The sequence below is a fragment of the Patiria miniata genome, unplaced genomic scaffold (genome assembly GCF_015706575.1).
Source record: "Patiria miniata isolate m_02_andy unplaced genomic scaffold, ASM1570657v1 HiC_scaffold_10, whole genome shotgun sequence".
Lineage (NCBI taxonomy): Eukaryota > Metazoa > Echinodermata > Asteroidea > Valvatida > Asterinidae > Patiria > Patiria miniata.
This window is the reverse complement of record NW_024037048.1, coordinates 3229982-3255204: the sequence shown is the minus strand read 5'-3', so window position 1 is coordinate 3255204 and position 25223 is coordinate 3229982. Positions and strand designations below refer to the sequence as shown.

At 40.3% G+C, this 25223-nt stretch overlaps 1 protein-coding gene and 1 long non-coding RNA gene across 2 annotated transcripts; both read right to left on the bottom strand.

Moving 5' to 3' along the window:
* Positions 1-1947: 1947 nt before the first annotated feature.
* On the bottom strand, positions 1948-16967 carry LOC119735597 (pseudokinase FAM20A-like). Its single transcript, XM_038209363.1, has 9 exons — positions 16407-16967; positions 12464-12664; positions 9282-9380; positions 8772-8884; positions 6758-6938; positions 6321-6357; positions 4148-4217; positions 3165-3306; positions 1948-2529 (listed from the first exon to the last, which is right to left on the bottom strand). The coding sequence occupies exons 1-9, from the start codon at positions 16805-16807 to the stop codon at positions 2310-2312; spliced, it is 1464 nt and encodes a 487-aa protein (XP_038065291.1). The 5' UTR covers positions 16808-16967; the 3' UTR covers positions 1948-2309.
* Positions 16968-17888: 921 nt separating this feature from the next.
* On the bottom strand, positions 17889-22472 carry LOC119735590. The gene is made up of 3 exons (XR_005272192.1): positions 22333-22472; positions 19820-19916; positions 17889-19241 (listed from the first exon to the last, which is right to left on the bottom strand). It is a non-coding gene; the product is annotated as an uncharacterized LOC119735590 (long non-coding RNA).
* Between the last annotated feature and the right edge of the window lie 2751 nt (positions 22473-25223).

The window sequence follows — 25223 nt, the reverse complement described above, 5'->3', positions numbered from 1 at the left end:
AGACAATTTTTGCAGTATGTTTTGCGTAATTGTTTAATTCCTGGGTCAAAAATTTCATATTTCACAAGTTATTCATTCAAATACAGGTGAATAGCTTGTGCAAGCCCCTTTAAAATTGGTTGAACCTTTGACCCAGAATTTCCTAGCCAAACACTAGCCCCAGTAACAAGAACCATCTGGAAACATACAAACTTGTGTCAATAACATGGAATACACACATCTGTTTGCAACCCCGCAATGGTGGCGTTACACAGACCTCATTTTGCACACAAATACAGTCCCAAAATAAAGTAAAAGTGTTAACAGCCTAAGGCTGCATCAACCAATGTGTTCCTAATGTTTAGTAGGTTGTATTTCTTGCGAGCACGAGACCACCAACCTATTACTTAACAAGTTGTGGACAAATCTTTCACCATTTGGAAATCCAAGTTACGAGACATACTGTGGATGACACACAATGTGGAGGCATTAAAGGGAAAATACAACATTTGCAAACATCAAAAAATAAAACTACCAAATCATTTTGAAATACCTTGCTGGACTGTTAGTGAATGACAGTGTAAAGCATCCTGTAAAATCATGGCACCTGGTATACTGTCATTTTCAAGAAAAGTGGTATTTTTGTATCAATTTCCAACGCTGGTCGGCTGACCAGCGTTGGATAAAACTGGCTTTTTTTCAAATACTGGCGCCAATTGACCATCGCACTTGTTTGCAATCGATTACACACCTATGAACGGGTACAAGCCAGCTAGACTGGTTCCCTGACCTTACAATTCCCCAATGTATGTAAACTGCTCTGTTTCTTCTTATATGGAGTCAGGGAACCAGCCCTTGGCTTTTTATAGCATTTTCGAACCCAAAACCTCGAAAAAGTCGGTGTAACTATATTTGCTACATATTTCCAACCCCCCAATTCCATCCATTTCTGAAAATTACAGCAAAAGCAAATGATGTATATTCCCTTTAAAACCAATTGTAAAGTAACAATTTCAAAGTAACATTACAGCTATAAAACACAAAGAAACACGAGCTCAACCGGCTCTTCTTGACTGATTAAATTTTTCTTTGAGACTGATCTTAACCAGCTGCTACTACTGTTGTTGGCAAGGATGGATTGGACGGCACACTTTCTGAGCAGGTGAAGTAAAATGGACTCTTGCACTACTCAAGGTCATTGGAATAATTTGTCTACATTTCAAACATCATCAGAATGGCTGGACATTTCTGAAAGTTTAAGGCACTTAAACAAAAAATTTGAAAGCTCATTCATGTAAGTAATGGCATGGAAATGGCTGGCAAAGGATACAATATGGTTTCAACATTTTCAAGCACGAGGAAACGGCAACCTTGCTGAAGAAATGAGAAGCGGACTGTTACATAATTTTTTTAAAATTGATTTATGATAAGGGAATAAATGTGGGCTTCGGAGGTATTAATCACTCTGTTTAAGACTGCTTGGAGTCTGGGTGCTGATAATTACCCGAGCCGGAGACGAGGGTAATTATCAGCACCCAGACTCCATGTGGTCTTAAACAGAATGATAAAAACCGACCAAGCACATATTTATTCCCATTCATAAATACCTTTCGGTCAAAAAAAATCAAAACATTTCGTTAAAAAAACTCCGATTTTGTTCAACAAGTTCACTTCATGTTTTTGGAAACACCCCTCTAGCTAAAAAATGGAGTGTCCAGCTCGCAAATAAGATGTACATTTGTATGTTAACACTCCTTTTATGGAGATCAGCGTGCCCATCGCGCGTACTGCGTGATGTCGTGCAGAATGCACCTGGGGCGTTGCGTTGAGAATTTAGGACTATAAAATACTGACTCGCTGGTAGTATTGCGGATACCTACATGAGGATTGTGAACGTTCAACCAATAAAACGGTAAGAGGCACTGGATTTTCATGAGTCAAAATTTCATGTGACACTGGAAAAGTGTTTAAGAACAGCCAGCCATGTCTTTATCATCCGTTTAAGACCAGCCACATGACGGGCTCTCGACCAATAGGAATGGGTAAACTGTCTCAGGTATTTATGAATAATTGTTCGAGGGCAAAACAATGGTGAATTTCAGAAAATCAACACCGTCTACCTTCACGAATTGCAATGCATAAATCATCAGTACTCCGTTTCATGGCAGGTGGTTTTGACGGAAGAGTAATTTAATTAATATTTGATAACATTTATTTAATATTCTGGTTGACAAATTGATCTCAATTACAGTAAAAAAAAAAAGATGCACCTTCCACAATGTTATTTTTGGTGGCGGTGTGATCTCCCATCTTATCCCTGTTTTGTAGCATCAGTTGTCCAATGTCTCAACTAGCACCTGACTATCTCCATGCACGTGTATACATTTTTCGATGGTCTGTAGGACGGTTTCAAGTCGTCTGTCCATTGCCTGCAGGTGATCCTCCGTGACAACAGGTGCGATGGGGTCATGTGACATGGACGAGCGCATGCGGTCACTCAGCCGCAACTGGGTGAGTTCTTTCAAATGCAAATACGTTGACCTCCGCACTCTGTGGGTATGAACAAAAAACACAGTGAATACCATGACTGATGTGAGATCTGATGGACTGACTGATGGAAGGACTGACAGAGGGACGAACAAAAGGACTGACATGAAAACTGACAGAAGCATGGATGGAAGACTGATACAAGGACTGACAGCAGAACTTACAAAATTACTAACAAATAACTGAGGGAAGGACTGATGAAAATGATGGATGGAATGACAGAGGGACAAACAGGACAACCAAGGAAAGGACTGACAGAAGCATGGATGGGGGACTGATAAAAGGACTGGAAAAAAGGACTTCCAGAAAGACTGATGAAAGTACTGATGGAAGGACTAACAGAAGGACTGACACAGGACTGTCAGAATCTTTGTAGGAGGACTGATAAAAGGACAGACAGTTGGACTGAGGAAGGACCTATGGACTGACAGAAGCACTGACAGAAAGACAGACATAAGGACCAACAGAAGGACTGAAAGACAGATTCATGGAAGGAGTTCCAGAGGGACTGACAAGAATGATGGAAGGGCTGACAAAAGGTCAATGAAGGGATGGACGGACAGAAAATGAGACAGGACACAAGGTCTGACCCTTTACACTTAAGGCACAGTTCAGAGAAGTAAAAAGCTGGTACCTACTTGCAGCATTGGTAAATCGGGGCTAGGAATGTGGTATCATCTACATGTGGATTGCCAAAACCTTTGCCGTTGTCCAGAAAGAGAACAGTGCCAAGTCTCTTGTACTTCCGCATCATATCAAAGTGATGCCGATCGTAATTGCCTGTTGCCAAAAATGAAGAATTATGAGTAAAATATATTGTGATTCCTCTCCGTTTCCAATAATTATCCCTTTACTCACATAAAAAAAGTTCAACCTAGATGTAACAACTTGTTCACTTTAATGGCTATTATTGAAGAGCCGGAGTAAATAAAATCCAAGATGACACTTATGTAGATGTACATGTGTACATATTCTTTAACCCTTAATCTCCAGGCGTTTTTAATTCTACAAGATTATCCACTGCACGAGAACTGAATGACATGTTTTTACGCTTAAACTTCAAGGGCATCAACATCTTCTGGAATTTTAACGCCAGGAGATTCACTTTTTAATATTGGGGTTCTTACAATGTACCTTTCACATGGGGCATCAAGCCCAACTTAAAAGTAACAATGACTGGACTCTACCTTCCTAAATCCTGCAAACTTCATTGATACCTCCTCGTGGATTTTGAAGATCTGGGAGGGTTAGAGTAAAGGAGTTGCCCACACTATGGGCCTGTTTGTTTCTCACTGATCCTGATTTGGATCCGGGATCCATTTGTTTGTTTTCTTGGGTCCTGATCTGGACCACGGATCTCAGGGATCCTGACCGAGAGGTGGATCAAAATGTCGACTAATAAAATGACGTACAATGTTTAACCTTCTCCATGTTTATTTTTGGCTGGTCACGTGACTTAAGATCTGGATCAGGTGCAGTTTTTGTTGTTATAGCATGGTACTGACTCCAAGGATCTGGATTTGGTTCCACACCGACACATATGCACCCTATGACCCACTGAAATATTGTTATTTGTTTCTTGTGTGTACTCTAATGAAGGTATACAATAAAATGTTCTTACGAATAAAGAAGTCGAAAATCCCCTGCTCTATTAGATCCAGGAGGAATCGCCCTCTGGTCCAGACAGGATCCTGCAAAGACAAACAAACTGACATGTTTACATGTATTTCCAATACCAATGCCTCACTGTTTGATCCGTCTGCCTCATGGGTGGGACCCTAGATCTGCCAATAGACTTTGTGCATGAACCAAATATGGCCTCCTGTAGACCACTCACAAGAACTCTGACTGGGGCGTATTTTCGCGACCGTGACCAGAAACATGTTTGTGACATCAAATGGATAACCAGAAACATGTTTACACATGCACAAAAAAAACGCTGAACCGAAAACCGTGTCAAAAAGTTCAAATCAAATCACATTTATTTTTCCTTTTCATGACAGAAATGAAAAAAATAATATAAGTATTGAAACAAAATATAAAGGCCACTAGGTCAAAAAGTTGTAAAACATTTTGACAACATCGATAATTTTTAGGTGTTTGCGGCCAATTCCAGCGAAATTCGGGATAATACCTTGTGGGCTTGTAAGTTGTATAGACATTTTACTACAGGCCACTTAAAATGTACAAACTTACCATGTACGTATTAAAACTAAGCATTACAAGATTATTTTCCCCCAACACTGTTTAGTTACATGTCGTGTATTTATATTTCCGCCATCTTGAAACGCACTCTGTAACCGACCCTTGGCCGTGTCGGTCGGAACAGTGACACCACTCCAGCCAACCGAAGTCACGAAAATGCTCAACCAATGTCCAAAGCCGAAACATGTTGCTGGTCACGGTCGCGAAAACATGCCCCTGGGGACACAACACAAAAGTTACCCACACTGGCCTCACTATTTTGTGCACGGAAATGGGTATGTACACTATCCAGTCTTAGAGATCAATCGTGTGGCCCATGTTTGATTTGCTGCTGTGAACTGTCAGCCCTAATAATTTCTGAAAAGAATTTTTTTTTAAAATGGCAATCCGTTTCTATACCAAGCTTCATTACCGGTAAGTGAAATAAACATAACAACTGCTCAGTCTCAAATTTGTGTGTCACCGTTCTGTTTCTTGTTCTCAATGCAAGCAGTTGTCCAATACATTTGTCAAAATAAAGTTTGTTTACTCATATCTGAAATGTTTTATATCTGTCTACATTAGGCTGGGTTTTTATCTCCAATGTGGAAGCACTTCAGTCCATCTTTTGTTGTCTGAGGACACTGCATGATTACCAATCTATCATTTGCCCATGTAGGTTGTACACAGCCTCACCCAGCCCTGCATAGTTAGTACATGGTGACAATGTGCTGCACGTAGTCAAGTTCAAAGCTTAAACCATTTAAATAATACTTTGGAGATAACAGTCAGATATCGTGTTTAAACCTGACCCACATGTACGGCGTCGTGTACATACAATTGTGATCGTTTTTGCTCAACATAAAGCTGATAGCACAAACCCAGAGGAAAATTCAGGTCAACTATTTGGTAGGAATATTTAAATCTTGGAATGATATACATATCTTGTTTCAAAGCATAACAAGGCCTTAGATACTAACACAATGTCACACTGTTGCAAACTTAACAAGCACTTCAAGGCAATATACAAAATTTCAAACATCCAAAAACAAAACTATTTTATTATTAAAACTAAATTATTATGAAATACCTTACTTGACTGTATGTGAATAATAGTCTCAAGCAACCTGTGAAAATCATGGCACCTGGTGTGCTGTCATTTTCAAGAAAAGTGGAATTTTTGTATCAAATTTCCAACGATGGTCGGCCAATCGTCGTTCGAAACAAAACTGCCCTTTTTTCAAATACTGCCCTCAATTTACAAACTTCAGTAACTCCACATTTTGTTTGCAAACGGTTAACACATCCGTGCAAGCCAGCTATAGTCTGGTCCCCTGACCTGACAATTCCCCAATGTCTATAAATTACTTCATTTCGTATAGGGTCAGGTAACCAGACTACCACAAAACAATTTTTCCCAGCATTTATGAACACAAAACTTTAAACAGGTCAGAGTAACAAAATTTGCTATAAAATACTAACCCCCAAATCCATCCATTTCTGACAATTACAGCAAAAGCAAATGCTGTACATTACCTTAAAAATACACATTTAACTTGAACTGTTGCTACTAGTCCATAAGATTAGATTGAGAAAGTTGCAAAACAAACCTTTAGATAATCCACACAGATATTTTTCCCCTTCCATCTGTAGAATGAAAAAAAAACACCCAGAAAATAAGAGTTTTACAGCTATTAACCATAATTATATTTGAACTTACCAAGTGTATCAAAACATCTTGCACTCGGCTGGTTTGAGTGTGGATAAGCAACAAACACAATGATGTCATGTAAGATGGGGTTCCAAGGCTTTATTTGGTTCACAGTCTATTGCTTTTTTATATAAACTTGCTACTTGTACATTTCAACAACTTTCACTTGCTTAGCTTAAAACTTGAATCTTGGTCACCAAATTAACAAGTTCCTTTCAACTGCCGTGCAAATTAAAATACACACGAGGTTTGGGGATGATGTCAGAAGTTGAAAATTATAAACAACATTTCTTTCAAAAACCAAAAACAAAACCAAAATTGGCATACAAGACTCACACTTGGGATTCTTTCACTCCCTGACTCCAGGGGTATTCCATTTCAAATATTGGGATGCCTCCCCCAAAGGACGGCAGGAACTGGCACATGGACACCTCCATCAGATGCCCCTGGGCACAAATGGGATGGTCCTCATTGCAGAACCAAGGGGCACACTTCCCGATAAAGCACAGGTTCCCATCTGCAAGTTAAAGTGAGGTTAGCCCTGAAGTCCCTGTACCGCCCCAAACCGCCCTGCCTGTTACTCCGTGTACTGCAACAAACTGCCCCAGTATTGTGTGGTTTGGGGGGCGATATTTTTTATTACACAACTATCTGGGGTACTTTGTGTGCTTTCCTATGGAACATGGTTTTTATAACCAGGCTTGTGTGGAGGCTACTATTTTTCAACTTGGTGCGGATTTCGGACTTTATTTTCCTTTTTAAAAAAATCCTCCAGAGCCTCGGATCAGAAAAGAAAAAGGAAATTGCTGCTATACAAGTAGTATCCGACTGAAAAATAACGTTTCTAAGATAAAACTTGAAATTTTTGAAAAAAAGAGCAAAACCTGAAGAATGAACAGCAGGGAATCGAACTCGGGTCCTCTGATCATTAGCTAGCATGCCTAACCACTAGGCCACGGCAGTGTTCGACCAACCTTTGCAATTCATAAATTATATACTTTCACACACATGGAGAGAGTATACGCGCATGCACGTAGGTAAAAGGATTGTAGGGCGCCTCTACAATCCTGTAACCTTGATTCAAGTCGCCTGAATAATGGTCACCCTGTACTATTGTGTAAATAAAAAATTCGCATTTGGCGGGATTCACCAGGGAATGAATACAATGTAATACAATTCAGTACAGGTGTTGACTGGTAAGGGCCAAATGAAAATGCGAGAAGTATTACAAAACTCCTGCATGGGTCAAAAGCAGTGGAGTTCATCAACTCTACAAACAGACAAGGTGATGTGCGGATCGCATGTGTCGCCTTTTTTGCGGTCGTTTCCTGTATGTTTTGTGTTCTCCAAAAAAAATATAATATTGAGCATTTTTAAACGACCTCAAATGACCCCTAGATGACCTTTGACTTCCAATTTCAGAATAGTTGTGATGAACCCCCACCCAAGGATCACTCCATCCAAGTGACATTAAAAAGCAATCAAATTCTGTAGACAAAGAAACATTTGAAGTATATTTGAACAATGACCTGTAATGACCCCTATGTGACCTTTGACCTCAGTAATCTAATGAAGAATTGTGTCTTCCCACACAAGGGTCACTACATCCAAGTTTCATCAAAATCCATGAAAGCATGTAGAAGTTATACATTTTTGTCAAAACCCTAACCTAAATTTTAACATACGGTACATATGGGGATACGGTCATATCGAGATAGGAAATACAGAATTTAGGACTGGTAAGTGTCCCTGGGCAAAACTGTGTTTAGGCGACCCAAAAATGTGCTAAGTTCAGAAAATATTTGCTTATCAAAAACAGGTTGCTTGCCCAAATTGCTTTGGATGAAAACTGCTTGTGTCTACAGCTTATGTTCGCTCAGGAGCCATTACCGTGTGCTAAGAAGCAGTTTGAGCTCCAAGAAATTTGGTCCAGGATGTTTGCCTTGATGCTATGAAGGTTCATGGTCCTGTGGCCAAATACTGCAATATTTGTACGTAAGAGATACTCACCACCAATACATTGTTCACAATGGGCGAGAATGGCACAAAGACACCAGACCATGCCAGAGCTGGGGGTTGCAAGCTTAAGGCTTGCCCCGAATCACGTGATAAAGTAAACAAAATCTCTTTGGTCGGGAGAATGCTAAGTTAAAACGTGCAAAGCATTGGATTAAGTCGGCGTTCCAGATTTTATTCAAAATTTAACTCGCAAATGGCTTATTGCTGACAGCAAAAGCACCCCTATCTGTGAAATTTTGTATAGTGAAATTTGTATTGTACTACTGTATATAAATTGCCTTGCATTTTGCATTGGGAATCAAGAAAAGTAAGGTTTGAACACTCAACTAACCTTTCCAGAAGAATGTATTGAGCAGCTCTTGATCCTTGGACTTGAGTAGAATTTCTTGAGTCAAGTTGATGAGTCGACCTGAGCAGGGAGGTACCCGCCTGAAACCTAGGAGTCTTAAGAACCAAAGAAGCTTTGTCACCAAGCAATGTAATGTACTAGCTCCTGCTTGTGGTGTATCAATTGATTGCATTGTGTTAAACAAGGGAACAGTTAAAGGCGATAGGTTGTGGTGGCTAACCATCCTTCACCCCTCCCCCCAAACAAACAATTCCATGACCAATGCTTGTGATGCCCATTGTTCAAGATATACATATTACCAGAATAAATACTACACATCTGGATTCATTGCTAACGGTTTATGGCATCCGTACTTCAGCCAACCAATTGTTTGAAAAATTCTGGATCTGAATCTGTGTTGAAAACTGAGCAGGAGAAGAAGGGGTAGAGAGGGGAGGGGGAGGGGGAGGGGGAGGGGGAGGGGGAAGGGTAAAGGAGAGTTGGGGGGAATACCTGTCAAGGTGAAATGCTGCTATCTCTGCATTGTGTCTCTCTTGGTCCAACCAGAATGGCTCGTCGTTGTTGTATTTGTACACAAACTCCCTCGGTGATCTGCAGTGAAAAATCAATGGAAATTGATGTTACAACAAACAAATCTAAAAGACCCAAATTCTTCAAAAGTTTAAATCCTCGCTGGGGTATTGGGGTTACACCTATGCTACCTATACATGTACCGGCACATGTAGGTGTGGACTCAGGAAATCACTGTTAATGCTGGCATTATTGAATACAGGCCTCACAGTGCTCCTCTTCATCAATATCTAGACTAATTCGGCAACTGTCATTTTCTGCGGTGGCACCAGACTCGCACGAGTCGCGCTCAGGTAATATGCATGCACTCCAGGATCCTTTGACCAATTGCGTAACCAAAAAGCACGCGCATCTTGACTCTAGGAATGCGTTTAAAATGGCTTCTAATTTGTTTGGCGAATTACAATACGGGTTTCTTAACAAGTTCGCCTCAGAGGACGTGATAACACGCACTAGCTATACACAGGCACGGCTGACAAGGTTAAGACGTCAAGATTGCCTTGACTCACCTCCGGGTGACGTCTAAACATGCTAAAAACACCTTTTGTACACACACACAAAGTCCATGAAGTCTGTGGAGGCGGACCGTGTGTTGATCTTGAATTGGCCGTTGTGCACGGCCTATTGTTGTACAATTTATGCTCCAGTGCACACCCCGGAGTATTGAAACATATGAGGTTTGGGCAAGAAATATCGTACAAATACATGTACTGTTGAAATGACTCTTGCAAATCAGTATTTGTTGCGTTTGGCTGTATATCAGAAGTTGGCTGGAAAATTTTGCCTTTTGTGGTTTATAGGTATTTTAATAGGTTTTGAAAATCTATAGGTTTCTATAGGTTTTCCAAGTGCAAGTAATGCCTCCTTTTTCACTGCAATTGTAGGCTGAATCTTCATCGTGGATCGTTATTTTCTTCAAGGACCTGTGTAGTGGTTATGCCTGACAAGGTTTGGGTGAGTCCCAAGGGGAATTAGTGTGTCACAGGGACAAAATGGCACATTTTGGAATTCAATTTTAAGAGATGATTATCCTTGTTGAAGGTTACCTCCAGCCCAACACAATGATAAAATAGAGGGCTGAGGTAACTCCAGCTACACAATCACCATAGAAAGTAGACATGTCTATTAACGCAAATCGCAAAAAAAATTCAAAAAAAAAGAGAATCAATACCACTTTTTCAATTGTCAGAGGCGTATGCCAGATGCCACTTGGATACAATACAAATACAAAACAGAATTTTTGATTGAATTGCCACGAGCAAAATTCATATCAAACAAGGTCATTTCATGAATCAATAAATCAACAGCTGTTTGAAAGTGTGATGATACAACTGACTGCCAGGCCAACTGTTGGCTAGTTCCATTGATCTGTTGAAATCACATTTTGACTCTACAATTTGTAGTTTACATAAATGTGCATGTACCAACAAACTATTTGAATAGTGAAATTGATTTCTAGTGGCATTCATTTAAGACCGGAATACAAATATTGACCACTTCAAGTGTGGTACGTGTACAAAGTATAGTAAAACTAGGCTCCTGAGGAGCATTCTATTTTCATGAGGCAAAGCCGAGGGAAAATAGAATGCTCAGTGGATCACTGAGGGAGGCTAGTTTTACTAGAGCACGAGTTAAAGCAGTCAATATTTGTTTTATAACACCTCACCCACAGATTCTGCTTGATTTTAAGAGAAAACTGATAGATTTAATAAATTTCTATTTCAATACGAAATTAGTTGAAAATTTACTAAACCTATCCAAACCACCCCCTCATGAAATGTTTGAACCCAGCTCTGTAGCGCTAGCGCTTGGGTGTAATACACGCAACACGCACACCCGGGCCGTATGCATTTGCACATAATACTGGTTGCTATCGGTATGCGTATAGTACTTTGTTGATATATATAGTACATATGTACCTTGGTTACTATGCGTACATAGTCTTTTTTTGGCCCTGCACAGCAAGATAGCAAAAATAGCGAATACCATGTAACTCGCTCTCGGCCAATCAAGATACAGACATAATGCATTACATGTATTGGTTTGGTTTTTAATATTTTTTGATATGCATTTTTTTAATCCGCCCCTTTTTATATGGGGGATGCGGTGTTCTTTTTTCCCCCCTTTGTCATTTTTTTTTCTCGTTGAGCATTTTAAATCAATCTTTTACACTGTTTGTAGTTTATCTTTAAAATACTTAGTGTTTGTCTGCTCGGCTGTTTTTGTACCCTGTATATGGTCTGCAAAAGGACCAACAACCTAGGTTTTGTGTTTAATCTTTATATATATTGATGAAATAAAGATTTTAATATAAAAAAACAGTGTTATAATGCTGAATAACAATCTGCCTTTACTGTATTTGTTTGTTTGTTTTGGGGTTTTTTTTGGGGGGGGGGACTATTGTAACAACTGTCTCTTAATGAATGTGGTCAACTTGACTTAATATCTGAAATGAGAGGAGAAATAAACAACATACGGGAGTATAATATGAATTTAGAAGTGAAAACAAATAAATAAAGACTAAATTGAGGATCAGATTTTTCTGTTGAACTCTCCTAAAAATGTACTTAGATTGCAATCAAACTCCTAAGGTAATTACTTTGGATGGAGTGTTAAAAACAGTATCAATAATAATACTGTCCAATGATTGCATCCAGTAAGGGAGAGAGAACACAAGTTTTCAAGGTCACAATATCCATTTCTGTGGCACTGGATTTAAAAAAAAATGGGGGGGGGGGAAGCACATTTACCCATTCTCCTGTCAATTAACTACTCATTGACTCGTTGCGGAAGTACCCCCTCAACGGTTACAACAAGAGAGTTGGGGGAGACAACTGGGAGGGGCATTGGAATGCTGTGCCAACAATGCCTGACACTAATGCAAAGACGCTACGTGTGCAGTCAAAGACGCTTTGTGCAGTCAGAATAAAATAAGATGTACCATTTTCCCTCACAGACCAGTATCAGCGCGCAGTGTGGCCTGTTCACTGGGCTCTCAGAAGCAGCCAAAATGCACCATCGACTGTCAGTGCACAGAGTCCACACCACTTGGCAGATATGGGTGCACATGAAAATGAAATGAAATAAACGTGGCTGTCACCCACCTCATGGGCTTGACGATGGCCCGGTTGCCATCCGCCAGTCGGAAGTCCAGTTTGACCTGGCTGCCTCCTTGGAACATAGAGGTGTTGACAATTCGGACGCTGGCCAGGTCACGTAGAAGGTCATCCATATAGAGGGCGCCCTCACTGTACAATGCATCCTGACTGATATCAAGATGAAACTGCTGCCATGGATGGCCCTTCCTGTTTGGATGTTAAAGAGAGAGAGAATTTTGGGTGATATTTTGTCAAAGTTTTTGAGCAGCAAGTATGTCTAAAATTTCGATGAGCATGATTTCTCAATTTTTTTATATTTGGCACGAAAGTAGCAAAACTCTATTCTAAAACATCTGAAATACGTAGGCATGCAACTGTACATTCACAAAAAAAGAGGAAATTCCAAAATTCAAAAGACTTTGTACAGTTTTTTCTATTTTGAATGACAGAAACGGGAATAAAAAAAGAGGAAATCAGATGATCTGAGGAAAAGTTGCATGTCTGAATACGGTACTTTAGGCTTTCCCATTTCCTTATTCAGGATATCTGTAGGCATGCCATTCCTTATGTGAGGACTTGATATGGCACATTAAATGCATTTGAAATAAATGGTATCTTGTTTAAACATGCACAAAGCAAAAGGTCACTCTTTTGCTTGAATTCCAAGCACGCACTACTCTTCAAGTTACTACCCCAGTGGTGGATCTATGGGGGAGGGGGTGGGTTTAGGGGGGCTACTCTAAATCTTAATCCCTCTTGGGCAGCCAAAAACAAAAATCTTGCAGAAAAAAACACAGCAAATGCCTGCTAAACTCCCCTCTTGATCCAAATCGGGATCCACTCCTGTACCCAAATACCCAGAACTGAAACCTAGGGAAAAAAACCTCTGCCCTGTAGGCATGTCAATCTTTCAAGTTGTCTCTGCCGGTTCTACAAGTGCATGTGTTTATTTGACAGTGCCCAATGATAAGATCTACACTGGAAGTTAAAAATAGAACTGGATGAATCATGTTTCTTGTACACACCATGCACAGGGATAATGCTGTACTTCCTTGGTGCTATTACTGTACAATGTACCACACACATGACGCATATATTGCAAAACTTAATTGACGCATTTCGAATATTAGAGTAATTTCATTGCATCCAAGTTCGAATACTAAATTATTTGAAAATGCACAGCATGTTTGGTTACAATGCAACTAATAGCCAATACTGACTACCCTGTACCCACTAATAAAACAACTAGTGAAATTATTACCGTATGGCTTGCTGTCATTCAGAAGAAATCAAGAAATGTAGGCGATTTCCAACGGTCAGTCAATTAGCTGATATATAGATTAAAGAGTGCTATCGATAAAATCGTGTTTTGTGATCACCAGGTTGTGCATGATTTTTCGCTGTTTTCTCGAAAAGTGTACAATCCACCGAGCTAAAATTTCAACAGGTTAGGTTTTGAACAGTCTTCTTCGGATTTTGAGTGGTGCTATTATTGGAAACAAACAAAATACGTGAAAAGCAAATGATCCTATATCATTAAAATAGCATCAACTTTTGCCTCAATAGTCCCCCTTCCAAAAGTACTGAAAGTATGTACTGTATGTATGCTTTGTACAGTTTGCAATTCTCTGTGAACGTTGCCATACTTTAATTTTGTTGTTGTAAAAGTCAATATTTCCAGGGATAATGCATCTAGACAGGTGTATGCATGGGTGTATGCACAGGTGTAATATACATGTACATATGTATGCCATTTGAACAAAATAAATTTCCTGGCCGGGACTTTGTATGCACAGCTTTGTGCACTACCACAAGTGTGTGGTATTCTGTTATTTACAAAAATGTCTTTACTCAGCCTTTTTACTGTATGTGTCACGTTGAAGTTTGATTGATGTATACAAGCGAGGTCATGTTTCAAAAATGTGTTTTTCTATTGTTCCAGAACAGATGGCCTGTTGGCATAACTAGGCTCCAATTGGCAGGAGGGGTGGGACACTTACTTGGGGCATGGAGCTTGGGGGCCTGATTTTTTGGAGGGGGTACTCAGTTATCAGGAGGGATTGGGAGAATCAAGTGATTGGGCACATCCCCCCCCCCCCACCTTAACCCTAACCCACCTCACTCCTCCAAAATCCTCCTGGCGGTTTTGGAGGATTCTAGAGGATTGAGGATGAATGGTTATTGAATCAAATGAGGATTCTGGAGGATTGAGGATGAATGGTGATTGAAGCACATGAGGATTTTGGAGGATTGAGGATGAATGGTGATTGAAGCACAAGAGGATTTTGGAGGATTGAGGATGAATGCATTTTGAGGCAGGACTGTCTGATGATTTTGAAGGATTTGGCGTTGGTTATCCTTCATTTAAACACGAGTGCAAAGTTTTGGGATGAGGAGGATTTTGGAGGATTGAGGATGAATGCATTTTGAGGCAAGACTGTCTGACAATTTTGAAAAATTTAGGCGGAGTTGCAAAATTTTGGAAAATTTTGGAGGATTTTGGAGGATTGAGGATGGTTGTAAGCAACAAGGGCCTAGGGGGTTAGGGTTAAGAACCAAATCCTGAAGTTTCAGTGTTTATCTGTTAAATTGTAATTACTTGAGACTAAATATATATTAGGAATAAGTTTGGAAGGTCAACAGTTTTGATCATTTTCAAGATAAAATAATTTGAGCTGTCTCGGGTTTTTGCCTATAATTCTGCAGGATTTGATCGATCAATTCACCGTAGTTCCAGCGCTCCACTCAGTACAGCTAACACTTAAGAATTGTGCAATTTTATAAAATTGATTGATGGTTATGATTCTTCTAAAATATTAGAGTAAATACGTTTAAAAAAATGCAGCAATTTTAGCTTATCTTACTGAATGAGTTTAAATGTATCTAAATTTATGATTTTTACTCAAATAAGCCATTTCGGAGTTACAAAAATGTACTACTGCGCATGCGCACATCCCATGACAACGATTAGGGTCGGGGGATAAACAGTTCGCCACACGCGTACAAAATCATAGCGGGGTACCAACAAAATCAAAGAAAAGTTCTTTTTTTTTGAAGTAGATGCAAAATGTTGATTCAATGATTGTTTTCAACAGCACCATGGTTTAAGATGTTTTGTATGCTCCAACTTTTGTACGAACAAAAATATCCATCTTCTGTTTTACTAGAACAAAATTGCAAAATTTGGATTTGGGTACCACGTCCCCCTTAGACTTGTGTGCATTTATCTGCTTTGCTTATCTTCCGACACTTAATTGTTGAGTCTGATGTGCGCACGTGCAGTAGTACATTTTTTTAACTCCGAAATGGCTTATACTTTCAGCTTTTCTAAAATATAATTTTCAGAACTTAGCTGATAAAGTTCTGGTTTCAATTAATTAACAGTAAGGGTGTGCAGGGTGAAAAATCACATTCAAATTAGAGGAGTCAGGTGTTCAGCGCAAATTTGGAACGTGCGTTTACAAGTTTGTTGTCCTTATTCCCAAGCTTATTATCCTATGAATTACATCATTTGAACTGTGCATGCTTTATGAGGACAATAAATGTGCGCAAGTTCCAAATTTTCACTGACATGACTGAAAACAGGAACATTTGCTGGGGTTAATGCGGACAACTTCAGGCTAGGCGTTTGAAAGATGTTCATAAAAATGTCTCTTAAACAAATTATGGAAAGAGTTTAATAAAAATTTAAAATATTAAAAAATTCTGGAAAAAAATATTTGCAACCTGACGCCACTTTTTTTTATTCATATATCATCTTAATGAAGGTCAGTCATTGCAAAATTGATAAGACATGAATCTGGGACTGAGAAACATTTCCAATTTTGTTAGGACATTTCTTGACTCTCCATACACTTTGTACACAACCACTAAAGTGGCATCAGGTACGTTGCCGCACTTTTTTCCCAAAATTCTGCAAGGGGGCCTACTACAATTGATGCAAACTAACCCAACTATTTCTTGGTCGTCCCATGCCTTCTTAGAACTAGACCCTCGTTCCCAAGCCGGCTGTCTCTTCTTCAATTTACTCCCGTCTTCTGTGCGGCGAGGTCGAGGCAGTGGAGGCTTGAGAATTTGGGACTCGTTGCCACCCGAATCATTCTGATGACGTTCATCACTGATTTGTCCTTTTGACATTAGCAAGTATGTCTCTTGTTTGTTCCAAGTGTTGGCTCTGCCATTGTTGGGACCAAATCTCGCTCGGCGGTCGAAGCCGAGGTTGGTATCTTCTAGATCCTCAGGCGCTTCGAACTGTTTGAGCAAGTGGACAGCCGAGAGCGTGGTGAAAATCAGCAACACTCCCACCGACACAAATACTCTCGTCTTAAAGCGCATAACGAACCTAAACATTCACACCCTGGTCGCTCCGGTGATACCATGACCATTGTTGGTGTACAATGGAAACCCTCTTCGCCAATTTGTTGTTATTCTTCGGGAAAAGGACGAAATCTTCTTTCTACTTCAGCTCTCATTCTGCACTGATCAGGAGCTGTGTCAAACTTTTTAGCTATTGAGGGCGTCCTTTACATTTTGCAGGAAAGGGCCGGTGGCCGTCAGGAGTTTGAGGTTCCCGAAATCCCAGTCATTATTTCGATAGCGTGTAACTCCATGTAATACTTTTAAAATGCATGGTGTTTATAAAGGTTTTATACCACCGTCTTAAGTCAGAGTGCCTTTTTAAGACCATGAGATCAGTTTCCCCCTGCCTAGCCCAGCAACTTTAGATCAGCGCACTCTGTTCTGGCATACTCCTTGGACGGAGAGACAATTGTAAAGTGTCTTACCATATTGACTGCTGGTCCGTCAGTCAGTTGGTTGGTTTTCTCGTTTGTTGGTCATCGGACTGGGACAGTCGTTTGGCTGGTTTGATGTTGTGGTGGTCGGTCTGTCTCCTTTTTAGTCACTGTTCCTGTAAATCTGTGTAATTTTTGTGAGATCCCTGAATGTTTTTAACTCTTGTTATTAAAGTTTAACCTTATTAGCTGTTTTTGTAATTCTGTTAAATTTTTAATGTTTAATTTTAATTTGTTTTTAACTCGATTGTACTGCGCCTATGAGCAAAATTGATTTGGATATATGGCGCTATATAAATGCTATTATTATTATTACCTAAGAACACAAACACCCTGATCCCCGTCTAAATTCAAACCACCGTACCATCACACAAGTCAGACACCACAGCCATTGGACGACACTATACTACTGTTCTCTGATGTTGGCCCACTGAACCAAACATAATCAAACAAGTTTGCTGCTTTGGGTGTTAGATGCAAGAATATAAATCACAGAAATATGAATGGTAAGCCCCGACCGTCGAGGTATCAATAGTGAATTGGTTCTGTGTATAATTCATTTTCCCAAATGTTTTTCTTCTGAACTATAGCGGACTCAGATACCAAGTGACAAAATGGATAGACTCACAATAAATAACTCAAATCTAAGTTGTGTCAAACAACAAAATATTGTTTTATTTTTATCTTTTTTTAACTCATTAAGAACACACTTTTTGAGTATTATCCTACATTAAAAACTTCAAACACCCAGAATTCAAAACCAAAATTTATACCACTGAAAATTGCAAACCTAACATTGTGAGGTATAAGCCATATTTGGTGTGTTATTCACAGACTAGGAAATTGAGTCAAAATATTTTTCATTTATTTTAAACTGACGGCTGTGTCCAACAGATCTCTCTCAAATTTATTATTCAAAACAGCCAACAGTACACAATACTATATTTATTGTTAAATTTTTATTAATTTAGTAGTCAAGTTACTTTCTGTGGCTTCTTTGTTTATAAGTTAGCACATTCAATCTTCTCTCAAACGGAAATTCATGCAATCATTTTGTACGTTCAGGGTTTAAGAGTCACAATATGAACTGATGAATGTTGTGAATATGTAATTGATTTATATGACAGGACACAGCATATTACGTATATTTTTGAAGTTTAAAACACTAGATGTTACATGTGTGATTATCTGAAAAATATCAAATGGCTCAGTTTAATAAGTCTCAACTGGGCATATCATACATATCCAATTCTATGAGAATTTGATTGTGCCTTTCCAGAAGTGCTTGGTCCATGTTGTGTCTCTTTCCCATATATGTAGAGAACATACTGCACGGTTTTTGTATGAGAAATTTTTTGCATTTTGGCAGAAAGAAAAGTTGTATGTTCAAGCAGGCGCAAGACATCCGTATGGTTTGGGTACATGTCAACGGCTGTAACAGCAGTAGATACCATACTTTAACAATGCATACGCGTGTGCTGAAATATTTCTGAAAATGCAAGATTTGTGTTTGCAAGAGAGAAAACATGGACCAAACATCCCACTAATGAAAAGGCACATTTTAGCTATGAGTCCATTTTAAATTAAAACAAAAAAACATGTTTGGTTTTGCTGAGAATAGTAACAGGCACAACACACTTGTCCTGTCCTGCTTCTTCCAAGTTTTTGGTAAATGGAGAGCAGCGAAATGGCAATCTTGAAGGCCCTGCATTATAGTGAAAGGTTATGTTGTCAACTGTCCAAACTGTGACTCCTGTGGTTGAAGAGTGTCCAGTGGTGGTAGAGCTGAGTGATGTGTGATGATTGGCTCAAGCAAGATGGGGAGCTGAAGTTGACAGCTATGGAGACTAGAAGATTGGAGCTAGAGGGAGAGACTATGAAGCAGGCACCGCGGCCTCAGGGATGGCAGCTGTTAGTGCTTTCTTGGCCTTCATCCTACGACGGACGTACCAGATGGAGAGGAACGTCAGGCCATACACAGCAACAACACACTGTTAAAGAGCCAAAGCATATAACAAGAAAATGAGAGTACATGTGCTCAAAGTCATGGACATGAGTCCAAACATCAAACCAGTGACACCCCATCACTGACAGTTCAAAAAAACGTGACGACAAGAAGCATCTGCAGCGAATACGCACACGCGTTGCGCTGTTTGCGTAGAGCAAAATGACACGCTCTTTTTATGAAACAAAAATGATCTTCTTGTAATACAAGTGATAAAGACACAACAGAACCTAATTTTAGTGGCACTATGGGCTCCGTATCGGTATGCACACAAGAGAGGGCATTTTTTACCACATTTGAGAGCCCCGTGAACAGGACACACCTGAATGGCCGTACAGGTTCCACAGCGTATGGCACGAAGTACAAATAACTTATTTTATTCTGAATGCGCAAAAAGCCATTGCGTCTTTGCGTGAGTGTCAGGCGATGTCGGCAATGCGTTCAAATGCCTCACCAAGTGGTCTCCCCCAACTCTCCCTTTCTTAACGTTGAGGGAACACTTGTGCATAGAAGATTTCTGGAAAAAAAACATTTTGGAACTTAGGCTTACAAGATTGCACTTACATTTCTTTTTCCGAAGACTGTGTCTGAATTGAAATACTTCTTGAAGCCAGTGTAGTGGGCAAACGGCGTTTCATCGACATATCCTCCTCCCATGATGCTGGGAGAAAAAGGAAAAATCACAATATAAATAAAACATCTTTCAAAACTACTTAAGAGTGAACAAAGAAAACTGAAAATCAGTACAATTCAGTGTTTTGTCTGGCAAATAACTACTTGTTTTGTTTACTTTTTATTTGATCCGTGGACAGATGACCTTTTCCTCTGTAAAGGAATGACATTTGCCAAGGGTAGAATGCAGTACCCCAATGACACTGTTTGTACCATAGATACTTACCTCAATGATGGAAAGTCATTACAAATATATGTAGTTTGAAAAATAATACACAAATTTGAGGCCGAGTGAGAACATTTACGATTTTCAATTTTTAACTAGAGGTTGGCATTTGTTGAGTTACAAACACAGAGTGGTTCAGGCAGACAACTACACTCAACCAATAAATTGCACAATCTTGTACACATTTTCACTGTTTTGGGCCAAACAAAGAGTATGGCTGGATTGCTAAGGAATTTCTGTACTGATCAGTCGTAATTTGAGCAAGATGTGCCCAGTAGTTTTTGAGTTAGACAAAAAAGTATTATTAAAGGGGGACTTTCTTTTTCGGTTGAGTGTATTTCATTACACACTGCCCAGTTAAGTTATGAATAATTTATGTCATAACAGGATCACAAAAATTTAACCTTTCCAGTACAACTAACCAATTATCTTGATTAAAACAAAAAAGCATAAAATTTCAGTACACATTTTATGTACAAGTACAAGTTATTTCTGGTTTGATGACGTCATCAGTCATAAAAGGGAAAGTGAATACTGATTTAGTTCCGAGAGGATACTTGTTCATTATGAAGTTAAAATGACGTATGAAAATATGGAAAATATAAATGTATGTAAACACCTCACTTCCGATTTGATGATGTCAAAACATTAAAGGAAGGTCAACATTGTACTGGATATCATTATTTGGGCTACGAACAAATTCAAAGTCAAAAGACAGGGATCAAATGATAAAATTAAATTAAAATTATTTTTTTTCCATGATGTCATGATTTCGAAACCTTGTAAAGTTATATGTACATGTAGTTTTGGTGATTTGGTTAAATTTGGCTGAATGATTTTTAAATTTAAAAAAAAAGGAAACACTATTTGATATATAGTCGGACTCCCTATTATCGCGGCATCCCAATTATCGCGGCATCGGAAATGTTGCTTTTTGCATTGCCAAAACTCCTTCAGTGGTGATTTTTATCCAGTTCACCGGGCATTAAGGACTTGCTGCCGAGTTGTACAAAAAGGACGATAAACAATGGTGCATCTTTCGGGACTTTTAACGATTTTTAATAAATATTAACGTTTTCCAAAACTTGCAAATTTTCCCTCACCATGTCTGCCAAAAGGTACCGCCTATAAACATAAATCTTTAATGATGCTCTGTCCCAGACAGTTTCATTTGTCTGGTCCCCCTTCTACAGCTGGAAACACAAAATTAAGTCAAAGGACGATATTTCCACCGCAAAATAGCAAAAACTTTTGCGGGATCAAATAAGGACAGCGCGTTAAAAAATAAAACGGCACACAGTATAAGGTGAATGGCGCCCCCAAATGGCCCAATCGCTAATCAGTAGGCTTGTCTCAGTGATTTTTGTTGCTCACGCGGAGCATCATAGATCTAGGAGTAGCCAATTTACTGGACTACCTCCGTTGGCTAATCAGAAAGTGCTGCCTTTTTCAGATGTCTAGTTTTCGTGAAATTTCAAGTTGAAATGTTGATACGCAAGCGTGTGCAAACGAATCTGGAAATTTCACGAAAAATAGACATCTGTAAAACTAAAACTTAAAAGGCAGCACCTTCTGATTAGCCTATAAAAAGTATAAAGAGGGTGAGTATGCTTCTAAAGCAAAATTAAACTACAAACTAAGCCTACCGGTAAATGTGAAAATCAAAATTTGACAAAGTTCGACATGTTTTTGTACATGGTGGAAGTGTGGCCTTTATTTACGGAGGTAGTCCAGTAAATTGGCCACATTTATGGGGCTAAGTACTGTGATAATACGGCGCTCCATCCTACCGCTAGAGGGCGCCCTTTCAGATGATGACGTCATAATGCTGTTTTAGTGTCCTTTATTCCTTTCTAAACATTCCATAATTTATTTGCATATAGAAAAAAGCTAGGCGAAGTGGCGGCGGGGTGATGATGTGGGGATGGCATGGATGGGGCGAAGTAAGTGGCGGCGGGGCCGGGGCGATGCGGGGCCGGGGCGATGTGGGGATGGGGATGGAGCGAAGTGGCAATTGGGAGAAGTGGTTGGGCCATGGAAACGGGGCGAAGTGACTGTAAAGCGTTTGACTTGTATTAATACAAAAGGTATTTAAGTACTAAAACTCTTAAGCGTTGAAAAGTAAAGGATTCAATGCAGCCTTTAGCTTCTGAATCGTTGATAAATCCATTTTTCATACCTCAAAACTTAGGTGTTCCGTCCGTTTTTTAGCCTGCGATCGCGAACTCCACAAAGTCTGGATTACGCCGTCTTATGCATTTTACGTAATACGACCGTACGTGCGCGTTGTTAGGCACCAGACTATTATACCACTACAACTGGTAGCCTGCAGTTATCGTTCAGATGTATTACGTGCAGTAGCGGAACCAATGATTCAAGCATTGGCTCTTCTACGGTGTCCTTTAGAAAACCAGTGTTATTTATATTAGGTTATTCAATGAGCGCTTACTATTCATCATTACGCGCGGAGGATCAATACGTTGAATTCTTCCTGCGCGCAGACATCTTGAATTCATGTGCGCGTTTGTAGAACATAGTCGTCAGGGGCGGATCCAGACTGCCATTTGCCGGGGGGCTAGAATTGTAATGGAGGGTCCAGGACCTGCGAGCGCGGAGCGCGAAGCCTTTACGGCGTGGGGTTCGGGGCCCGCTTAAGGGTCCCGGGGAAAAAATGGATTTTAGATGCTCTGTGGTGCAATCTGAGGCGATTCCTGGCCACTTCCCAGTTTAGAAAACGTTTTAAACATCGAAAATTCCATTTAAATTTGTTATTTTTTTGTTCTTTATAAAGTTTGTTATGTACTCAAAGTTGAGAACCATGTTCCATCTCCGTATTTTTTCACAACTTTTTATTTTGGAAAGGGATTTAGGCCACTTGTAGTCCGAGTCTCAGCCATTCGCTGCTGAAGGTACAAAAAAGGTGGGGGCACCGCTAGGGTGAGATTATAGCATAGAGGAAATTTGGCCGGAGGACTAATGCGAGCGCGGAGCGCGTAGCCCTTAACGGCGTGGGGTCCGGGGCCCGCTTAAGGGCCCCGGGGAATTTTGGATCGTATAGATGCTCTGTGGTGCAATCTGAGGCGTTTCCTGGCCACTTTCCCTTGATTTTTTTAGCAGAAGTTTTTAAAATTATGAGGGGATATTTTGTTTCATTTGTTTCAAATACATATAGGCCTATATACTCTTGCTCTTATGAAGTTTCTTCTGTATTCAAAGCCTAAAGTTGAGAACATGCACATAATTTGTCATAATCCGCGCTCGGTCACATCTGACATGAATTTAAATATTTCATTACAGCGGATCCAACCTCGTCCCCAGTGCTTACTTTATTTCCAACCGCGTTTCCAATAGTAAGGTAGTGGTGGGCGCATACTGCTCGACACCCTGGGTACGAGGTTGCAGCGGATCATATTTGGGGAGTGTGACAAACTGGCATGAAACGTATCCGAAAAATATTTTAATAGAATCTGAAGCAGCCTCGACTCCAGGGGCGCGTGCTCGTTCCTTACACTAACCCCTGGCTGTGATGATGACGTAAATGACGCTGAATGGCTATTCACAGCGTACTGCGCGGGCATTTCGAAGATTGCACGCCGGGCGCGCGTAACGTCACGTACGAAAACAAAATTATGATTCAAAAGTCGCGATGCCTGTACGATATGGATTATGTCAGCCGCGTTTTTCGCTAAAAAAACCTTGTATCTGCGGTTGTAAAGGCACGAAAGGGGTACGTACATTTAATACAAATCTTTGCTAATGAACACAACGTCCAAACGTTGTGTTTGAAAGGATTGATTCTTCAAAATCACAACTTTAACATTTTAAAGATGGCGTCGGCACGTAAAACGGATAAACTGCAGCCCTAATTATAATATACCGTATTTCGGTATCCGGTTCGTTAGTAAAAACGTCATACACGCGCGCACACCACTGATTACTAGCGCCCATTGGCTGCAAACGCTCGAGCAGCGTTAACTTCCGGTTCCAATCGTGCAGAAAGTGCTGGAGGTGACGTCACACTAACGAACCGGATATTTAAATTACACAATTCCAGGGGTTATGATCGCGCAAGGCATGATGGGAAACAACATGGCACTGCAAGATCGTACCCACGGGGCACGAGGTTGAATCTGAAGTGGCCACTGTTTGATTTTGTTTAGTCACCAAGCCCGGAGCGTGAAAACGGTTTGACCTTCATACGAATTGTACGCAGCAGTTGTCCGCGTGCAGTCTCATGGACGTATGATGACGCGCTAAAAAATACGCGAAATGAGACTCCATGGTTTAATCCGCGTATCCTGCGGCCATCATAACCCGCGCAGTCTTAGGAGGTGCGGGAAAATTGCCACGCCTTTTGAACGATTGTTTTTCCTCAAACTCAAAACGCGTGGCCCGTCGGATCACCGTCCGTTTTTCACCGATAGTATACATTTTAAAATATTTGCCGGGGGGGGGGGGCGTGCGCCCCCTGCGCCCCCGCTGGATCCGCCAATGATAATGTACACTAAATGCAACGCGTTAGTACAACATACGCCGTTAAAAAAAATCACTGCAGCAGATACGCGCACGGCGTTTGTTTCCGCAGAGCAAAATGAAATGTTCATTTTAGTTTAATTATGTGCGTTTTGTTTTTGGGCGTTTTGGCTTCGATAACGCACCTGTATAGAATACAAACACAAAAAGCCGCGTACAAAAGTCCTTAAAGCCGTACAAAATGTTCGCTCATACCCGGCCCCGCCCTGCAAACAGGGCGCTGGTAAGGGCTGATGAGCTTCACAGAATCTTGTGAAGGATACAGATTGACCTTCGCATGCAGCTATCGCGCGCTACGCATGATGGGCACCGGAAGCTGGTTTGTGTGACGCGTTCTACGTCACAGGTCACGCAAATCTATCCAATGAGAGCTCAAATGACGTCAGCCCTGACCAGCGTCCTGTTTGCAGGGCGGGGGTACGAGCGAATACAAAATGTCGAGGTTGCTATAGGTTTGTGCCAGCCTCGACTAGTTGGGCGCGTGCGCGTTCCTTCACAAAGTGGCTGCCATTTTTGCGGCGTCACAAAACAAAGAAT